This window comes from Stylophora pistillata, chromosome 3 (genome assembly GCF_964205215.1).
Source record: "Stylophora pistillata chromosome 3, jaStyPist1.2, whole genome shotgun sequence".
Taxonomy (NCBI): Eukaryota; Metazoa; Cnidaria; class Anthozoa; order Scleractinia; family Pocilloporidae; genus Stylophora; species Stylophora pistillata.
The window spans coordinates 31969367-31987657 of NC_142521.1; the positions used below are offsets into that span (position 1 = coordinate 31969367).

Genomic DNA, 18291 nt, shown 5'->3' on the forward strand with positions numbered 1-18291 from the left:
ATGCGGATGGAAAAGTTGTCACCTCCGATCTGGACAAAGCGAACATACTTAATGAACATTTCTCAACTATAGGCGAAAAACTGGCCAACGAATTGCGGAATGCCAACTTGACCCAAAATAACGTTCATGTATCTACCTTCGCGCCTTCTGTTATGAACATAAATTAATCGCACGAGGTTACTGTTGGTTCTATGGCTAAGTTGAGAGCCGATAAAGCCTCTGGGCCCGACAGAGTTGCTCCAAAACTTTTAAAGTTTGCTGCTGACTTAATTATTCCATCTTTGTTGTCTGTTTTTCAAATAAGCGCCACCTGAAACAGTGTACCGGCTCCTTGGAAGGCTGCAAACATCTCAGCTCTCTATAAAAGTGACGATGAAACTGTTAAGCAAAATTACAGGCCTATTTCGCTATTAAGTGCACCAGGAAAACTGATGGAGTCTATGGTGGCGTCAACTATTACCATGCATGTCACTGAACAAGGACTTGGGAACCCTCACCAGTGGGCGTATAAAATAAGTCATTCCACCTAGCTGTTGTTAGTGAAGATAACGGATGACTGGAGACAAGCGATCGACAAGAAACATGTTGTAGGCGTGGTTTTTGTAGACTTTCGTAAGGCGTTTGACGCGATTCCCCACTCCATTCTGCTCCGAAAACTTCGGAGTCTTGGTGTAGCTGGGGACTTATGGTGTTGGATAAGGGTTACCTCTCTGGAAGAACGCAAGTAACGACGATTAATGGGTGTCAATCTCAAGCTATGCCAGTTACTTTTGGTGTACCTCAAGGGTCGGTGCTGGGCCCTACCCTGTTTTCCATCTTCTGTAATGATCTGCCCAATATCACTGAGGGAATAGATGGTGACCCACAACTTCACATGTACGCAGACGATACCACCGTCTATGTTTCGGCTCCGACCTATGATCTGGTGGCTTCCAAGTTGAATGAAGTACTAGCAAGGCTATATACATGGTATTGCGAGAACTGTCTCACTCCACATCCCACCAAGACGGAATATATGTTGCTTGGTGGACGCAGACAATTGACCGGGCCAAAACAAGCTATTAAGTTGAGTGATTATGTTATCGAGGAGGTTGTTTCTACAAGATGCCTAGGTGTTCAGATAGATAATGCTCTTAAATGGGATCATCATCTATCGGAATTAGCGAAGTCATATACGAAGAAGTTGAATTTACGTAAATCCTTGTATTTCCTGCCTAAACAGGCAAGAATTAATTTCTATTTTAAGATTATTCTGCCGTCTGTGACATATGGTATGTTAGTTTGGGGCTCTTGTGGTCGAGTGTTTTTCTCAACCTTAGAATCTATACATGTTAGAGCGGCGAAAATAATATTTAACTTGGATTGGTGTACTCCAAGCAAGGAGGTTCTTGCCACAGTAAAATGGAATACCTTAGAGATTATGTATGAGAAACGATTACTAATCTTAGCGCACCAGGCTTATTATCATCTTCTACCATGTCCTATGAACCGTCGCTTTGAAAAGTATGTAAGTAGTTACGACCTCAGGTAGAAAATGACATTTAAGTTACCTAGACCTAACACCGATATGATCAAGAAATCATGCAAGTCAATTATTCGGTGGAATGCTCTGGAGAATCAAATGAGATCAATTCAAGACGTTGACGCTTTTAAAAAGTCACTCAAGTGTATTTTTAAGCCCCGTATATTATAATGATGTAGTATGTAGAATTTTTATTGTTGTAAATATGTAGAAATCTTACACTAGTCTTCTTGTAATTAGTTAGGAATTTAGTTTTATTGTATTTAGTTAGGAATTTAGTTTTATTGTATTTAGTTAGTGATTTAGTTTTATTGTTTGTACACGACCACATCAGCTTTTGCGAATTTTTTATCGTCTATCAATATGAGGGGATTGGGGATCCCCTCACCCACAACTAGTTATTTGATTCAATTGAAAAGACGTCTTGTGATTTTTCTTTGTACAAGAGACGTTTATTAGTTCTGAGTCTCTGATCAAGACCGTGTCTCATCGATGGCCGGGACGTAGTTTCTGGTCCCCTGCCATCGGCCGACAAGGCGGAGTAGCAACTTTTATTTCTCCTAGAATTTCAGATGAAGTCATATCTTGGAAGAAAGACTCGCACGGTCTTATCGTCAGTATCTTGATCAGGATCAACGATGTTGATCTGAGCTTGGTAAATATTTACACTCCCACCAATCCATCTGAACGAAAAGTTCTTTTCGACTCTCTACGTGACTTTTTTATTCCATCCTCGGCGACTATCGTTGGCGAGGATTTTAACTGTTATGATAACGCTCTAGACAAATTTGGGGGCAACATCTATTCATAAAGATTATGAGTCATTGAAAAGTGTTTTCACTCTCATCGATGTATGGCGTAAATAACACCCTAATCAAAGGCAATTTACGTGGTTCAATTCCACCTCAACAATTGCGAGCAGACTCGATAAATTTCTCGTCTCTAAGAATTTGCTCTCCCCTGAGACGAAGTGTGAAATCTTTCCTTGTTCATTTTCTGATCATGACTTTGTCTCCCTTGTTTTTGACTTTCCCAGTAGCATGAAACGTGGTCCTGGTGTATGGAATTTTAACAACTCCCTTTTGAAAGACAAAGATTTCTGCATTGCTATAGACAATTTAATCGATCATGACATACGTTTCTTACATGCTTTCGTTTGCATCCAGGATTGGTGGAAATTTCTAAAACGATCCGTAAAGGAAGAAGAGATCTCCTTTTCACGTAAGAAACGGAAACGGTTACATAGAGATAAAGTTTTCTTAACCTATAAATTAATTCGACTTCGGCAACTTCTAGTTAATGGTGACACAACCGTCTCCGATTCTATATCCAATGCGGAAAGTCGCCTGAAAGCTCTCCGTACCAAAAAGGCAGAAGGAATTATGATTCGTAGTCGTGCCAAATGGTTAGAAGAGGGCGAACGCCCCAACCGATATCTCTTTAATTTACAGCGAAGTAAGGCGCAAAGGTCTAGATCACACATCTCTTCAGTGTACGATTCAGACGGCAATGAGGTCTTCTCTCAGGAGGAAATTGCGAAAGCGCACGTAGATTTTTACTCTCGACTCTTTTCCGAAGAGCCGGTAGATGTCGCGATGCAATCCGATCTTTTATTTTCTTTGTCTCGTCAACTCACGTCCGATCAGGCATCCTCTTGCGAAGGTGACTTGACGCTCGAGGAAATTACTGTTGCTCTGAATAAAATGAGCACAAACAAAGCTCCCGGCCCTGATGGCCTTTCGGTCGAGCTTTACACGAAGTTCTGGGACCGTTTGGGTCCATATCTGTGCCAGGTATTCAATGCATGCTCCCAAGCTGGAGAGATGTGCGAGTCTATGAAAACCAGTAATACTCGAGTCATTTCAAGAAAGGGGATCGCAAAGATCTTAATAAATTGGACACCAATCTCCTTACTAAATGTCGATTATAAGATATGTTCCAAGTCTCGTTCTCTCGCCATTCTAAAGTTTTACAGTTTATCGTTGATCCTGATCAAACCTGTTCTGTGTCCGGTCGGAAAATTACGTCAAACCTACACCTATTGCGGGATATTTTAGCCTATATTGAGCGCACTAACGAAACCGGCAATTTACTCAGCCTCGATCAAGAGAAAGCCTTCGATCGGGTTAATCGCACCTTTTTATTAAATCTCTTAAACCGTTTTGGTTTTGGTTCATTATTTTGCCACTGGGTTAGCGCACTATATGATGATGCTAAGATGCAAGTCATCGTTAATGAATGGTTAACTGAAGCGATACCTTTGTCTCGCGGAGTGAGACAGGGGGATTCCCTGTCCCCTTTGTTGTATATTTTATATGTTGAAACTCTCGCCTGTAAAATTCGAAACAATCCCGCCATACAAGGCTTTCTCTTACCCGGTGCACGCGGAATAAGATATAAAGTTGGGGTTTATGCTGATGATACGACCTGTATTGTTAAGTCTACTCGTTCGTTGGCATCTCTCTTTGATACCATTAATATTTATGGTTCTGGAGCGCGCCTTAATGTCGCCAAAACGGAGGCCATGTGGTTGGGTGCGTGGCGTACACGGAGCGATCAACCATATGGCCTCAGGTGGTTGACCAAAATGAAAATCTTAGGAGTTTTTTTTCGGCAATGATACTGAAGTGGATAATTGGCAACTAGAACTTGAGAAGTTGGAAAAACATCTCAATCTCTGCAAATCTCGTTCACTCTCGCTCGTTGGCAAATCTCTTTAGTCAATGTCTTAGAAATCAGTAAACTACTCTATCTGTCTTCGGTTCTGTGCGGCGTTCCTCGATGAGTTATTTGTAAAGTAAATTCGCTAATTTGGCCTTTTGTTTGGGGCTCTCGTATTGAGACGGTAAGTTGAATGACCTGCCACTAGCCTTTGAACAAAGGTGGCCTCGGAATTTTCAATTTACAAATCAAAGGTGATTCCTTAAAGCTTGCCTCTCTCGTGTCTAATCTCTCTAACCCCGAATCAAAGTCCTTTTACCTAGCCAAATACTTACTAGAATTCAGGCTTTCTTCTTTTCGGCCGGAGTGGCATTCTCTTCGCGACCATTCCACTCCGAGTTCACATGACTCCACACCATATTACGAGAAATTTTTTTCGGCGCTTACCACTCTTCGCGGGATTCTGTCCCGCAAAGAGTGGCAAGACTTTGATTTTACCTCTAAGAAATGCTATCAGGCCCTGTTAAGAGAGAATTCTGCTTCCCCGATTCTTCACAGTTATTGATTCCCCTTTCTTCCTATCGATTTCAAACTTGACAATCTCTGGAAATTCGTTCGAGATGACTTTTCTGAAAACTACACGAATGATGTGTTGTGGTTAATTGTCCTTCGGGTCATTAAAGTCCGCGATTCCCTAAAACATTCGGGCTATATTGATTCTGATAAATATGCCTACTGCCCTCGAAAAGAAACAATTGATCACTGTTTTCTTAATTGTTCCCGTGCTAAACAAGTGTGGTGGTATTTTTCTGCTGTGATCTCTTCTCTCCTTGGTAATTTCTTCCCCTCTTGTACTTCTGTTTTCTTTTTTCAGAGGGCTCTAGCCAGCCCAAAAAATGCGCGACCGGCCCGTTTTCTGATCAAAACGATCTTGTATGGCATTTGGAAGTTTCGTAATAATGCTACTTTTCGCAATGCAAAGGAAAATCATGAGGGTATAATCCGTTATATTCTCAATGATATCAATAAGAGAATTCTCTGTGACCACTTTCGTCTCAGTTTATCTGACTTGAAAAGTTTGTGGGAAGCTCCAGCACTGTGTCAAGTAGGCAATACTACTATCAAATTTCTCGTGTAAATAATTAATAGTTGATTTATTAACCAATTTAATAAATAGATTGATTGTTTAATAGTAGGTTAGGTCCTTTTAGGTTTCTTGAAATTATCCCTAGTTATATCTTTCCTTAGTTAGATGAATGTTTGCCTTATTTGAATTACATTTATTTGTAGCTTAGAACTATCTTAGGAGTTGTATTAATATAAGACTATCTTTATTTATATCATTATTCTTAGAAATTTACGGCTTTCTTTATTAGTTCAACTTAGAATTATCTTTACTTGCAGCTAAGAATTATTCTAGTTTAAATACGACTCCCTTTAGCTATATAAACTTTATCTTCGGTACTTTTGCGTACTAGTATTTAGTTAGGGCCAAGCCCATGTGCTGTCTGCACTTTTATTCTGTAATTAGGGAATTATTGAAAATAAATCCTTTTCAAAACTTAAAAAAAACTGTCTGCAGTTATATAATATATATATATATAACTGCAGACAGTGCACACTGTTTCGACCTATGTGGGTCTTATCAGTGCAGTGCAGGCACTGGGCCAAGCTCTGGAATAAACCATTGCCTGGGCGCTACACTTGTGGGACCAAGTGCAGACACGTTGCCATGCGCGAGTGCTCAAATCACAACTAAGGTGATGAGCTTCGCCCGAAGGCTAAGTGCATGGCAACCCCAGTGTACAGCGCTCAATCGCAAGGTAGCCAAAAGGCAAAGCCAAGCGAGAGCTATCTAACTGCAGACAGTGCACACTGTTTCGACCTATGTGGGTCTCATCAGTGCAGTGCAGGCACTGGGCCAAGCTCTGGAATAAACCATTGCCTGGGCGCTACACTTGTGGGACCAAGTGCAGACACGTTGCCATGCGCGAGTGCTCAAATCACAATTAAGGTGATGAGCTTCGCCCGAAGGCTAAGTGCATGGCAACCCCAGTGTAGAGTGCTCAATCGCAAGGTAGCCAAAAGGCAAAGCCAAGCGAGAGCTATCTAACTGCAGACAGTGCACACTGTTTCGACCTATGTGGGTCTCATCAGTGCAGTGCAGGCACAGTGCACGCCCAGACCATTGCCTGGGCGCTACACTTGTGGGACCAAATGCAGACACGTTGCCATGCGCGAGTGCTCAAATCACAACTAAGGTGATGAGGATCTAATCCCCTGATGATGAATGGACGACCACGAAACAGGCTTGTAGGGATGAACTTGTAGTTTACTTGTCTTTTTCCTCCCACAATATATACTTCGCTCTTCTTCTATGTATTGAGCACTGTTCTACGAAAATCAAGTCACACTTTATATATATATATATATATATATATTCTTGAACTTGATTTGAATGTAATTCGAAGAGCGCTCAACTCTTAGAAGAGTATTGATAATTATAACAAACTGGTTCGAGACTTCAGAGGTAGTTCATCGTTTTATTACGACAGCTCTGTTTCGTATGGTCGAAAATGACCACACTGATCAGGTAATTTCAACGATTGACCGTTAACTTACAATGACTGGCTATAAAAGCTGAAATACGGTTGCTAGGAGATATAAAAACAACGCTACTTTTCCATATAAGTCATGTGGCTGGTATGTATAATTTTGGAGATTGTTACTTTATTATGAAGTTTTTAAGGAGGTATCTGTTTCTATGGGGGCATGAACTTGCTAGCTGATTTCGCTTCTTTAGACTGCAAAGTTCTTTTTACATATGATCGTGAATTTTTCAAAAAGACATAAATTACTTTTCTTAGTAATGTTGTTGTACGGTTTGCATTGTTTGATGATTTTCCACGTTGGCTTGAAAGGTTTGTTATTGTCCTTCAAAAATGCCTCACATCAAACGTAATCTACCAAGCAACAATCACAACTGAAACGTCAACAGATTCATACGTGGGACTCGTGACAAACTTTAAAGAACGGTACAGAAACCACACAGCTTCCTTCCGACCCCAAAACAAGAGACACGAAACTGAATTATCTAAAACACATAGGGACACTGAAGGACAATAACAAACCTTTCAAGCTAACCTTTCAAGCAACCGTATTCCAGCTTTTATAGCCAGTCATTGTAAGTTAACGGTCAATCGTTGAAATTACCTGATCAGTGTGGTCATTTTCGACCGTACGAAACAGAGCTGTCGTAATAAAACGATGAACTACCTCTGAACTCTCGAACCAGCTTGTTATAATTATATGTATATATATATATTTGTTTATTTATTTATTTATTAAAAACTGGATCATTGGATAACGTAATTCAAGACTTTTTATCTAGAAATATGGTAAGCGTACGCGTCAGCTTAAAATTAAAAAGGAGCTAAAAACTTAATAAAATTAATAATTTAATTCAACGTTTTTAATAAAACAATTATTCCACTCGCGCTTGTTGGATATGAGATGATTATGGCCAACTCGGCGCTACGCGCCTCGTTGGCTATCTATCATCTCATATCCAACAAGCGCGAGTGGAATAATTGTTAAAAATTAACAATAGTTAGGACACATTTTTAATCATGTTAGTGTTTTATATCAATATATTATTTTTAATATATATTATATTGAGAATAGTTAGGATAGAATTTGAATCATTTCAATCAGTATTTTATATCAATATATTATTTTTTATTTATCATTATACTATTATTTTGTTTTACAAGCGCTTTGGACAATAGTATTATTAGTGGATTTTAGCGCTATACAAATAACATTGTATTGTATTGTAGTCAAATGAATTTACAAAGTGGAAATTGAATGATGGTAAACCTAAACTTAATTCAGCAGTCAAATGTATCCTCACAGTGTAACAGATAGAAAAACAGACCAACAGACATTACAGGCAGACGGACAGAAAGACACATGGCCAAACAGGACCCGGTTCAGATATGAATAATCTTAAATACGTAGTTCTACCGTTTATTACCTTCCCCTTCCATTTCAATTGCTGTGGCTTCTGGGTATCGTTTGATCAGTTCAGCACGTCGTTTTCTGTTATTTACCACCTCAGGATCACTCAAAAATACACCATCTTTGCGTAGTTCCACCTTTTGACCAGTTGAGTTTTTTAAAGGTGGTTTCCATCCATCTCCAATATTTTTGACAAGATTCGCCAGATCCCTTTTTAAAGGAACCTTAACGCGTCGCTCCTTGATCCTATTTCCGGTACGTGTTATGAAGGCGTAGGTTATTAACTTTGAACACACGACCACATCACCTAGCTTTGCTTTCTCCTCGTTCAAACTAGCACAAAAACCCACATTAAACACAGCTTTGGGCCTTAAGCTGCGGACTGCTTTCGGGACAACAACCAGGGAACCTCCGGGAGTGCTAGAACCCATGTCGCATTTCATCACTGCAACCTTCACTACCTCGTCGTCACCGATATTTCCAAAGTAAACAGTGCCAAGAGTTGGGGGATTACTCTTCACAAAACCTTCGTTAAGATAGGAAAGACAGCTTAGGAACTCACAGTCCTTCACTGTCAGCAGCAGAACATCGACCGGTTGATATTGGTTTCTGATGTCTTTCCAAGGTTTTGACAAGCTTGGGAGATTTTCAAGTTCTAGCACTTTAACATGTACCTCTGGTGGTTCTCTTTTGCTTATTGTTTGATTCTCACTTTCAACGGTGATAGCTGCTGCCATGTTTTGCAAGTTCCCTGGAATAATTATATAATAAATGAGATTGATATTCAATACCCAGAGAGATCGATATTCAATACCCAGAGAGATTGATATTCAATACCCAGAATGAACACTAATCAGCCTTAGGCTGTCTGGATCCAAATAACTCGACAGCTGATTGCCGGGCTTGCGAACGATCATGCCATTTATCATATAAGGGGAAAAATTACTGAATTGTGATTGGTCAAGACAGAGGGCATTTTTTCTTAATTTTTGTAATTGCCCGGGCAAAATTACTTGAAAATGATTGGCTGAAAATCGCTTAGCAACGGCTGCCAAGGTAAAGAAATTTCTGTTTGTTTTGTAACAAGGGCGTCCCGTTTTGGGCGAGATCAGTAAGAAAACATTTTGCCCCTTATATTATAAACAAGTAATCACATGGTTCCTCGTAAAATTAAGTATTAATATCACTTGTGTTTTCGGAAGTTGCAGAATTGCCCTCGTCGCTGCGCGACTCGGGAAATTTCAGCAACTTCCGAAAACACGCGTGATATTAATCCTTAATTTTACTCGTCCCCATGCGATTATCTATACAAATTTGAACCAATTAGAGTTTTGTTTTGATTTTATGTTCCATTGGTGGTTTTAAAGCTCCTGTTTCATTACATTTAGATAGGGTTACATAACTAACAACAAGAATCCAGCTGAAAAAAGGATATCAACATTGCAAGAAACATTTTAATGGAAAGTTGTGTAATAACTTCGCAAAATGGGAGAGACATTTCCAGATTTTGGGTTGTCGCAGCCACTTTCAATGGACCGTTTTTCGAACTCAAGTAAAATATGTAGAATTCTGTAGAGCTTTGCCGTAATGAATGGTACTTTTATATAAACAAACTTCTAGAAATTGAAAAGACAGTTGGCCTCGAAAGGTTGTCCAATGAAAATGAATAAAGTCAAGGTTGCCACCCTGCCTTTTGTTCAGTTGTGGTATGATCGAAGCAAGATTTCCTCAGTTAAAGCTGATTATATGTATGTATGTATGTACGTATTTACGACATTTAGACAGGCCAGCCCAATTCAGCTTGAAGCTGGTTAAAATGGGGGTCTGTACATCCCACCATCCCACCCCAGGGGAGGACATCCATCACACAGTAATCTTGTGTGTGGGAAATTGACCCCAACCCTGCAGGAGACGGGACCTCCATTTATTCGTCCCTATCCGAGAACACTATAATATCTAACCATTTCTTGATGTTATAGGAAGGTAGAAAACTCTTCTCAATTATTTTAAGACCTTGAGTGTTGGTCCGGCCGGGGCTCGAACCCTCGACCTCCCGCACAACAGTCCAGCGCACTATCCATTGGGCTAACTGGGCGGCGGTCGATTTTCTGTAAGCGAGTTTACACTGCCAGGATTAAAACAAAAAGCGGAACTGGTACCGATCACCTTAACATGGAGAAGCCCGCCAGATCTTTCACAAAATAGGAGGTTAAAACACGGTTAGAGTCTTGCGGATTTAGATTGGAAACCATGCACGGGGAGAATATCAAGTAATTTGTATTTGAGTCGACAGCCTACGTGTTACTTATGAAATTCGTCAGTTTGCTTTTGGTGGATGTTTTTCTTGACAGCAGCGGTATTAAAGTTCTTTCTGCTTTACGGATTTCGAAGAAATCAAGATTAACTAAGAATCTTGTGAAAGAACATCATTGGACGAAATCAAGGGAAGTGCATTTGCTCCATGTAATTTTTTTCCTCCAGTTGAAAAAACCTGGTTACCAACATTGTTTAGTCCCAGATATCTTTGAGAGCTCATTCTATCAGTGCGCATGTTAGAATGTTTGGGTGGGAGGTTTAAACTAACGAACTAACGGACGAACGGAAAATGTAGAAAAGGAATTTGAGTGCTTTTCAACAGTCTTAGCGACTTAATTTTCTACAAAAGAGGGTCATTGTGTGGACATTCAATTCCCTTGTGTTCATAATTTGCGCCTCTGGCTTCCTGGCGGGGACAGTCGATTCAGCTTCGATGTTATTGGTAAGCCACAACCTAAACATTTCTGATCTTATTTAGCAAGTATGCAATAAAGAATTCATGCTTATACTTTAAGTGATCGAGGTATTTGCCAGCTTGGAGTGAAGTATTTTGTTGAGATATTCTTACTTTTAAACATTGCTGGTTACTTTTAGTCATTGATCGATTTAATTCAAATGCAATTTCTTCTTTACCCTGCTTTACACTATCGTGATCAAGGTATTTGCCAGTTAGGAGTGAACCTTTTTGCTGTGCAATTCAAAGCACACGACTGGGGACAGGGCCTCTGATGATTCAGTTTTCCCCTGCTCTACACTTGACTGTGACCAGGGTAGATACTTATTAGTAGTGAAGCCCCGGGCCTTTTTGCTCAGATGAATCTGTGGGCATTGATTGATCATTTACAGTACATCTAGGTGCAGTGTATCCAATGATTAATTTTTTCCTTTGCTCTACACTATTGTGGTCAGCTAAAGATATATGTCAGGTGGGAGTAAAACTTCTTTTTCTGATGAATCCTTACTGTTAGGCTCAGATTTACAAATCATGTTTCAGTACATGCATATGTATGCATTATGCTCCTAGTGATTCTTTCCCTTGCTCTACACTACTGTGATCAAGGCATAGGCCAGTAAGTGAGTGAAGCATTTTTCTGATGAATCCTTACTGTTAGGCTCAGATTTACAAACCATGTTTCAGTACATGCATATGTATGCATTATGCTCCTAGTGATTCTTTCCCTTGCTCTACACTACTGTGATCAAGGCATAGGCCAGTAAGTGAGTGAAACATTTTGCTGAGAAATCCTTACTGTTAAGCATTGAGTGATTATTTACAGTACATGTTGGTGAAGTGCTTCTAGTGATTAATTTTTCCCCTTACTCTATACAACTTTCATAAATGAAGCTTTTTTTTTCTGAGGTATCCTTGCTGCTGGGCTCAGATTGATCATTTTCCAGTACAGGCTTGTGCCATGCTTCTACTGTGATCAATGTTTTCCCTTGCTTTACACTACTGTTATCGTGTTGTATGCTAGTTAGGAGTATGGCTTTCTGCTAAGAAATCATCAGCATTGATTAATGATTCTATAGTACACGTAGGTTCCATGCTTCTAATGAAAAGTTTTTTTTCTTGGGCTAACTACCCTGATCAAGGTATATGCCAGTTAGGAGTGAAGCTTTTAGCTGAGGAATCGACACTGATTGATCATTTTACATAAAATGTAGGTGAAAATATCCTAACAATTAATTTTTGCCATGCTCAACAATACTGTGATGTAGGTATTTACCAGTTAAGAGTCAAGTTTTTTGTGACGAGAAATCCCTACTTAAGCAGTAGGTGATCATTGTAAACAGCAAATGAAGGTGCAATGCTTCTTATGGTTGTATTTGTCCATTAAGCCATGGAGATGAAGATATAATGCTCAAGTTAGCAGTTTTAGCTAAGGAATCTCTATATGATTGATTGGTGTAGGTGCACTGCATCTACTGGTTGTTTTTCCCTTGTCCCACACTACTGTGATGAAGGAATAATATGCCAATAAGGAGGGAAGCTTTGTAGCTGAGGAATCCTTACTTAGTTCTTGTTAACCGAGCAGGAAGTCTGTATGGGAGAATCTTGACAGAGGTCGCCAGTATGGACCAAATGCAGTGAGGTCTGTACCAGTGACCGAGGTCAAGATTCTCCCATACAGACCGACCCAGCTCGGTTAATAAGATGTTTATTATATGGCTGTGTCTTGTATGCCAATTTTTTATATTCTTTGTACCTTTTTTTCTAGAGCGGTCTAGATGTTGGTCTAGATGGGAAAATCTAGACCGCTTTCAATATTGATTTCAGCCAATCAAATTTGTGAATTCGGTATTTCCCAGTCTTTGTGAGACACAGTCATATAATAACGTAAGATACTGATTGATTATTTTACAGTACATATGGCTGCCCTCTTCTAAGAATTAGTTTTTTCTCTTGCTCTACCCTGTGGTCAAGTGTTTTTGCTAATTAATCTTTATTGTTAGGCTCAGATTTGCTTGATTTAAAGTACAGTGGTTCTAGTTGTATAATTTTTTTCTTGCTTTGCACTACTGTGATCTGAAAATATTTTCTAGTTAGGAGTAAAGCTTTTAACTAAGGAATTCGTACTGTAACGCATTGATTGATTATTTTACAGTGCTTGTAGGTGCACAACTTGTAATGATTAACTTTTTTCCCTTGCTCTTCACTGTCGTGAAGAAGATGTATAAATTTGGAATGGAACTTTTTGTTGTAAAATCCTCAATGTTTGGTATTGTTTGATCATCTACCGTTCATGAAGATGCAGTACATGTAATGATTACTTTCTTCCCTTGCTCTACACTACTGTGAGCAAGGGATATGCCAGTTAGGAGTGAAGTCATTTTTGCTGATTAATTTCAACTCAAAGTGATCAATTTACAGTACATGCGCAGTAGATGCAGTGCTTCTAGATGTTAAATCTGCACTACTGTGATGAAGGTATATGCCAGTTTGATAATTACTAATTTGGATCCCATTCTGCCAAGACTCATACATCAACAAATGATACACACTGGTTTATAAGAGAATACAGAAGAACACTACTAAATACTTGAACGATATTTTGAAAACAAACTCAGATATTCATAATAGGAACACTAGATTTAGCAATTTAAATCTAAGGTGCCTGATATTATAAGAATATTACTGAGGATGGCTGTAATTCATTTTACTATGCATTCAATTAGGGGACGGAATTCCTTACCTAAAAAATACACCTGTAGAATCTAAAGATGTGCATAGTTTCAAAGCATCACTAAAAAAGGACATCCTAAGTAAACAGAAAGTTGATTTAATGTTTTCCAAATGATTTGATTATAGATATCTAATATGTTTGAACATACTTGGTATTTGCTGTTCATATGACTTTTATGTCTTGGCATCCTTCATCAATAGTGGCTTATAGATTATATAAAGATTGAATGATAATTCTTAAATTTTCTTATTCAACTATTGTGGACATACCTTTTTTCATTTGACATTTTCTACATTTTTAAATGGACCTATTAATTTTATATATTTGGATTTCTGTTTATTATATAATTATATATATTTTTGTTTTGTTTTATTTGAGGACTACTGTGTCATCAGTTAATTAGTACTGTCATGTGTCACCCTCATTAGATAAAGTTACTTACAAGTAAGGAGCAAAGATTTTAGCACAGGAATTCTTAGTGTAAGGCATTGGTTGATTATTTTACATTACATGGGGGTGCAGTGCATGTAATGATAATTTTCCCTTGCTCTACACTACTGTGATGAAGGTATATACCAATTAGGAAAAGACCTTTCACTCAGGATTTATAATCCATACTTTTAGGTATTGATGGATCATTCTACAAGACATGTATGCACAGAGCTTGTTATAGTTGGTTTGATCACTCGCTCAAAACTACTGTAATGCAGGTATATAAGGCAGTAAGGAGTAAAGCTGTTAGCTGAGCAATCTCTACTGTTATGTATTGATTCATCATATGACGGTACACGTAGGTGCACCGCTTCTAAAATTCTCTTTCCTTTGGGAGTTGAGAGGTAACAAATTCAAATTCCATCTTGATTCTTTTTTCTTGGACTAAACTGTTTGTCTTATAAAACGCAGTTAACTATACTATTTTGATAGTTTAGAATTTCATACTAATTATCGGTCGTTTGACTACGAACCTCGCTTCGTTCGATCCCTCCTGCCACGAATTCCCGAGTATTATTTAAACATATTATTTTCAAAAGCGTTGCAAATTCAAAATTTTCTATCGAATGGGATATATATCTTTATTTCTCCTAAAAAAGGAGACACTTTTTGATAACAACAAGTTTTATCACCAAGAATAAGATTTAAACTTAGTTCATAACGTAATCTAGTAATACAGGATAAGTAACATTTACTCAGAATAACTAAAATGCTAATCGAGCTGAGTAAAACTAAGTAATGTTTAAGTATAAGAGGTAGGTTGGCACTAAAGCCAGAGCAAAGGAGTTAATAGTTAAAAAAAATAGAAAAAAATAAAGAATAAATAAATAAATAAGAGAATAAATGAGTAAATATGTACCAGATGACTCATAAACAGCAAGATTGTAAGATGTTAAACTTGACTTTGTTTTTAAACGTTTTAAGGGGGAGGTGTTTAATGCTTTCATCAAGGTGATTCCAAACCTTTACAGCTGCAAAGCGAAAGTTGAATTTACCATAGTTTGTTTACATGGTATTAATGTAATAGGTTGATTTAGAAGCGAGCCTGGTATTGTATGAATGCATGGATGCTACTGTTTGAAAAGCATTTTCAAAGGAAGATGGAAGAAGGTTATGGTGATAGTGATACATAAGGAGTGCATCGTGGAGGGTAACAAGATCAGTAAACTTTTAAAAGTATCTCTAATTCCTTAAATAGAGGCTCAGAGTGTTCATCTGGTACCGAGAAAGTTATAGTACGTATTGCTCTCTTTTGAAGAATTATCAAAGGTCTGAGGGTAGAACTATAAGTATTGCCCCAAGTTGATAAACCGTAGGTGAGGAAGGGGTAAATAAGTGAATAATATAATTGGAGTAATATGTTTCTGTTTACATAAGATCTAATTTTAGATAATACTCCAATACCTATTGAAATCTTCTTGCTCAATTCGTGTAGAAATGGTTTCAAGTTCAAATTAGAATAAAAAATGAGTCCTAAGTATTTAACTTGACTATCAGATTTAACAGACATATTGGAGATACTAAGGTTCAACTTATGAGCTATTCTTCGTTGTGGAGAATGGAATACTACAAAGCTAGTTTTTTCAATATTCAAAGATAATTTGTTAGCAAATAACCACTGGCTCACCTTATCGAGTTCTACATTTAACTCGAGAAAAGTTCGACTTCTACATCTAACTTGACGAGAAAAGTATCTATAAGTTCTTAAATATATGCAATTTTTCTTGTTAAGAAAATTCACCTGCAGATTTTTTGAATAGGGCCACTTATGACAGTGTCCGTGGAAACACTCTTCAGGCAAAATACGTACCAAGTAAGAACCAATCACAACGCTCGGATCTACATCAAGACTACACAACCACACAGGAAAGTTAGTTGACTTGCAAAATGATAAAGATGAAGTGATGATATAAATCGACAATAAATGCTAGCCACTCGACTGCACACTGCTCCACGAAATGACAAAATTTCTCCAACTGAAATTTGAAGTCAACGAAATTTGCATTACATGTAATATGCACCCCCTACATGCTGCATGAAATATAAACAAATACAGAGATGCCTCAAAACCCTCTCAGGAAAAGAGACCATAATTACGACAGCTTTAAAAAGTTACATTTATAACGATAACTGAAAGCCCTATGGTTAAAGCAGGTATTACCAGAGTAAATCGTAAGATAAATTTATCTCTGTATGGTGAGAACCGAAGACAAGTTAGAACTGTTCGAAAACAATAGGTTTGGCGTCAACTCGCAGAGACAAAATAAATAGATAAACCTGCGTAAATTACCAGAAAAAATTCAGAGCGTTAACCAGAGATCATATTTATGATCTTTCTTGGTTCTTATGATCGAATCACCACTGATAGTCAATTTCCACGGCTTAAAATAATATCGCCTATTGTTCAAATCATCTATGTGTAGCGTACATTTAAAAAAATGGGAATGAATGTTTGTAATTAAGCCATGAAATCAACGGCGTACGCTCTTGGGTGTCCATCTAAGACATAGTTGTGACTCGGGAATCAACAAAAATCCCTTTGCTTAAGTGCAAATCACATCGAACGAGTAATGCTTGGCGCTTTCGCTTATACTAAAAATACTGCACGTAACTTTCAGTCTTCAAAAAACATGAACAAAAGTCGAAATTGGAAATATCAGACAGGATCTTTTGAGATCCTTACAATTGAAGCACGGTTAGGTGGTGCATCGATATAATTCTGCCTCGTAAAGAAGATTTTATTCTCTCGCTTTAAAATTCAGAATAACTTTACCGGGCAGTTTCAGTTATGTTTTGCTAAAGACGTCTTAATGTATTTTGTTTGCGTTTGGTCATGCGTCAATTATCACCGCTTTAGCTACAGACTTTTCTAAAGATGCTGATCTGGATATCTTAGTCGAATTAAAACTTGAAAATTATTCGTCATTTTAACCCGGTCAGAAAGGAATCGATCGAGTACATGGATTATCGAGGAGTAATACGAATGATGGGAAACCAAGTCAAACGGGTAAATGCATGATTCCATGCTCACAGCATCCACCATTGTTTAAGTCATTCATGTGTTTTAATTTAAGAAAATTGGATTGAGAGGTTCTAAACAACGGTTTTCCCTCTTGGATGCTTATCTATGATATATTTCTTACTCAGAAATTGATGAACCCCCTTTGTCTCGGTACGAATTACATCAAAGGGGTAAGATCTGGCGCTTGCGTCTTCCGTTTTGTCTACGATAAAAATATATCCCTTTCTCTACTTACCTTCACTTTCTCTTTACAAGGAAAATGTCCGTACTCAACCAAGATCGTTGGACATACTAGGAAAATACTCTGTACGTAGTTCGCGTATCGAAGGAAATTACTCGTGAAGTTGCTCACTTCTCAGAAAGCTTCGTTTCAGACTTGCAAGTGTATATGTGAATAATTTATCAGATTAGCGTTATCATGTATACCTTAGGTCATTCCAAAATTGATTCATGGCGGCTTCAAGTTACATTCTCCAAAGCATTAAAGCTTTATCGATGGATAAATATATGTTCATTTCCAATTTATTGCGTATCACAATTATTCTTTTGCATTTAGGGAATGAAGTTCCGTTCATAGATAACGTGATGGAGTTTAGCCGGAGGTAACGCTTTATAGTTTTACATAAGTTTTTCGCAATAGCATGACAACGAGGCCAGAAAAAGCTTTTAATTTGAGCGCTATATTCTTGCATATACCATAAATCCTTGTTGGCCTCGTCGGGATATTTTTGCCTAGTTATGAATGCTGAACGGTTTTTGAAACCAATCAGGGAGGCTGCAGTATTACTTTTAAGAAGTGTCAATGCACTTCATGAAGGAACCTTGAGATTTAGTGTTTCAGGACTGCGTTAAAAATGATAAAAGCGGGACAGAGAAAATTTGAAAACCTCTCATAAACCATAAAAAAAAAAAAAAAAATAGTTTTTAAAAGGTCCAAAAGACCGGAAGTGTTTCGAGTGAACAGATGTCGAAACATAATTAAAATGTGACGTCACACAGGAATCCTCTTGTCGAGAGGGATCGAATTTATGACTGAGGTAGTAAACAAATAGAAAGACGACCTACCTGACAAA

The 18291-nt window shown here is 38.1% G+C and overlaps 1 protein-coding gene across 3 annotated transcripts in view; it reads right to left on the reverse strand.

The window, feature by feature from the left end:
• Nucleotides 1-18291, reverse strand: part of LOC111329602 (uncharacterized) — a 66767-nt gene extending 48476 nt beyond the window's left edge. Inside the window, exons 1-2 of one of the 3 annotated variants that reach the window (XM_088754286.1) lie at nucleotides 17454-18291; nucleotides 8220-8954 (exon numbers count right to left, since the gene is read on the reverse strand). In XM_088754286.1, the coding sequence (XP_088610412.1) occupies nucleotides 8220-8940 (721 nt within the window). In that variant the 5' untranslated portion in view covers nucleotides 8941-8954; nucleotides 17454-18291. The remainder of the gene's footprint in view (nucleotides 1-8219; nucleotides 8955-17453) is intronic. The other 2 variants (XM_088754287.1, XM_088754288.1) reach the window with 2 other exon arrangements.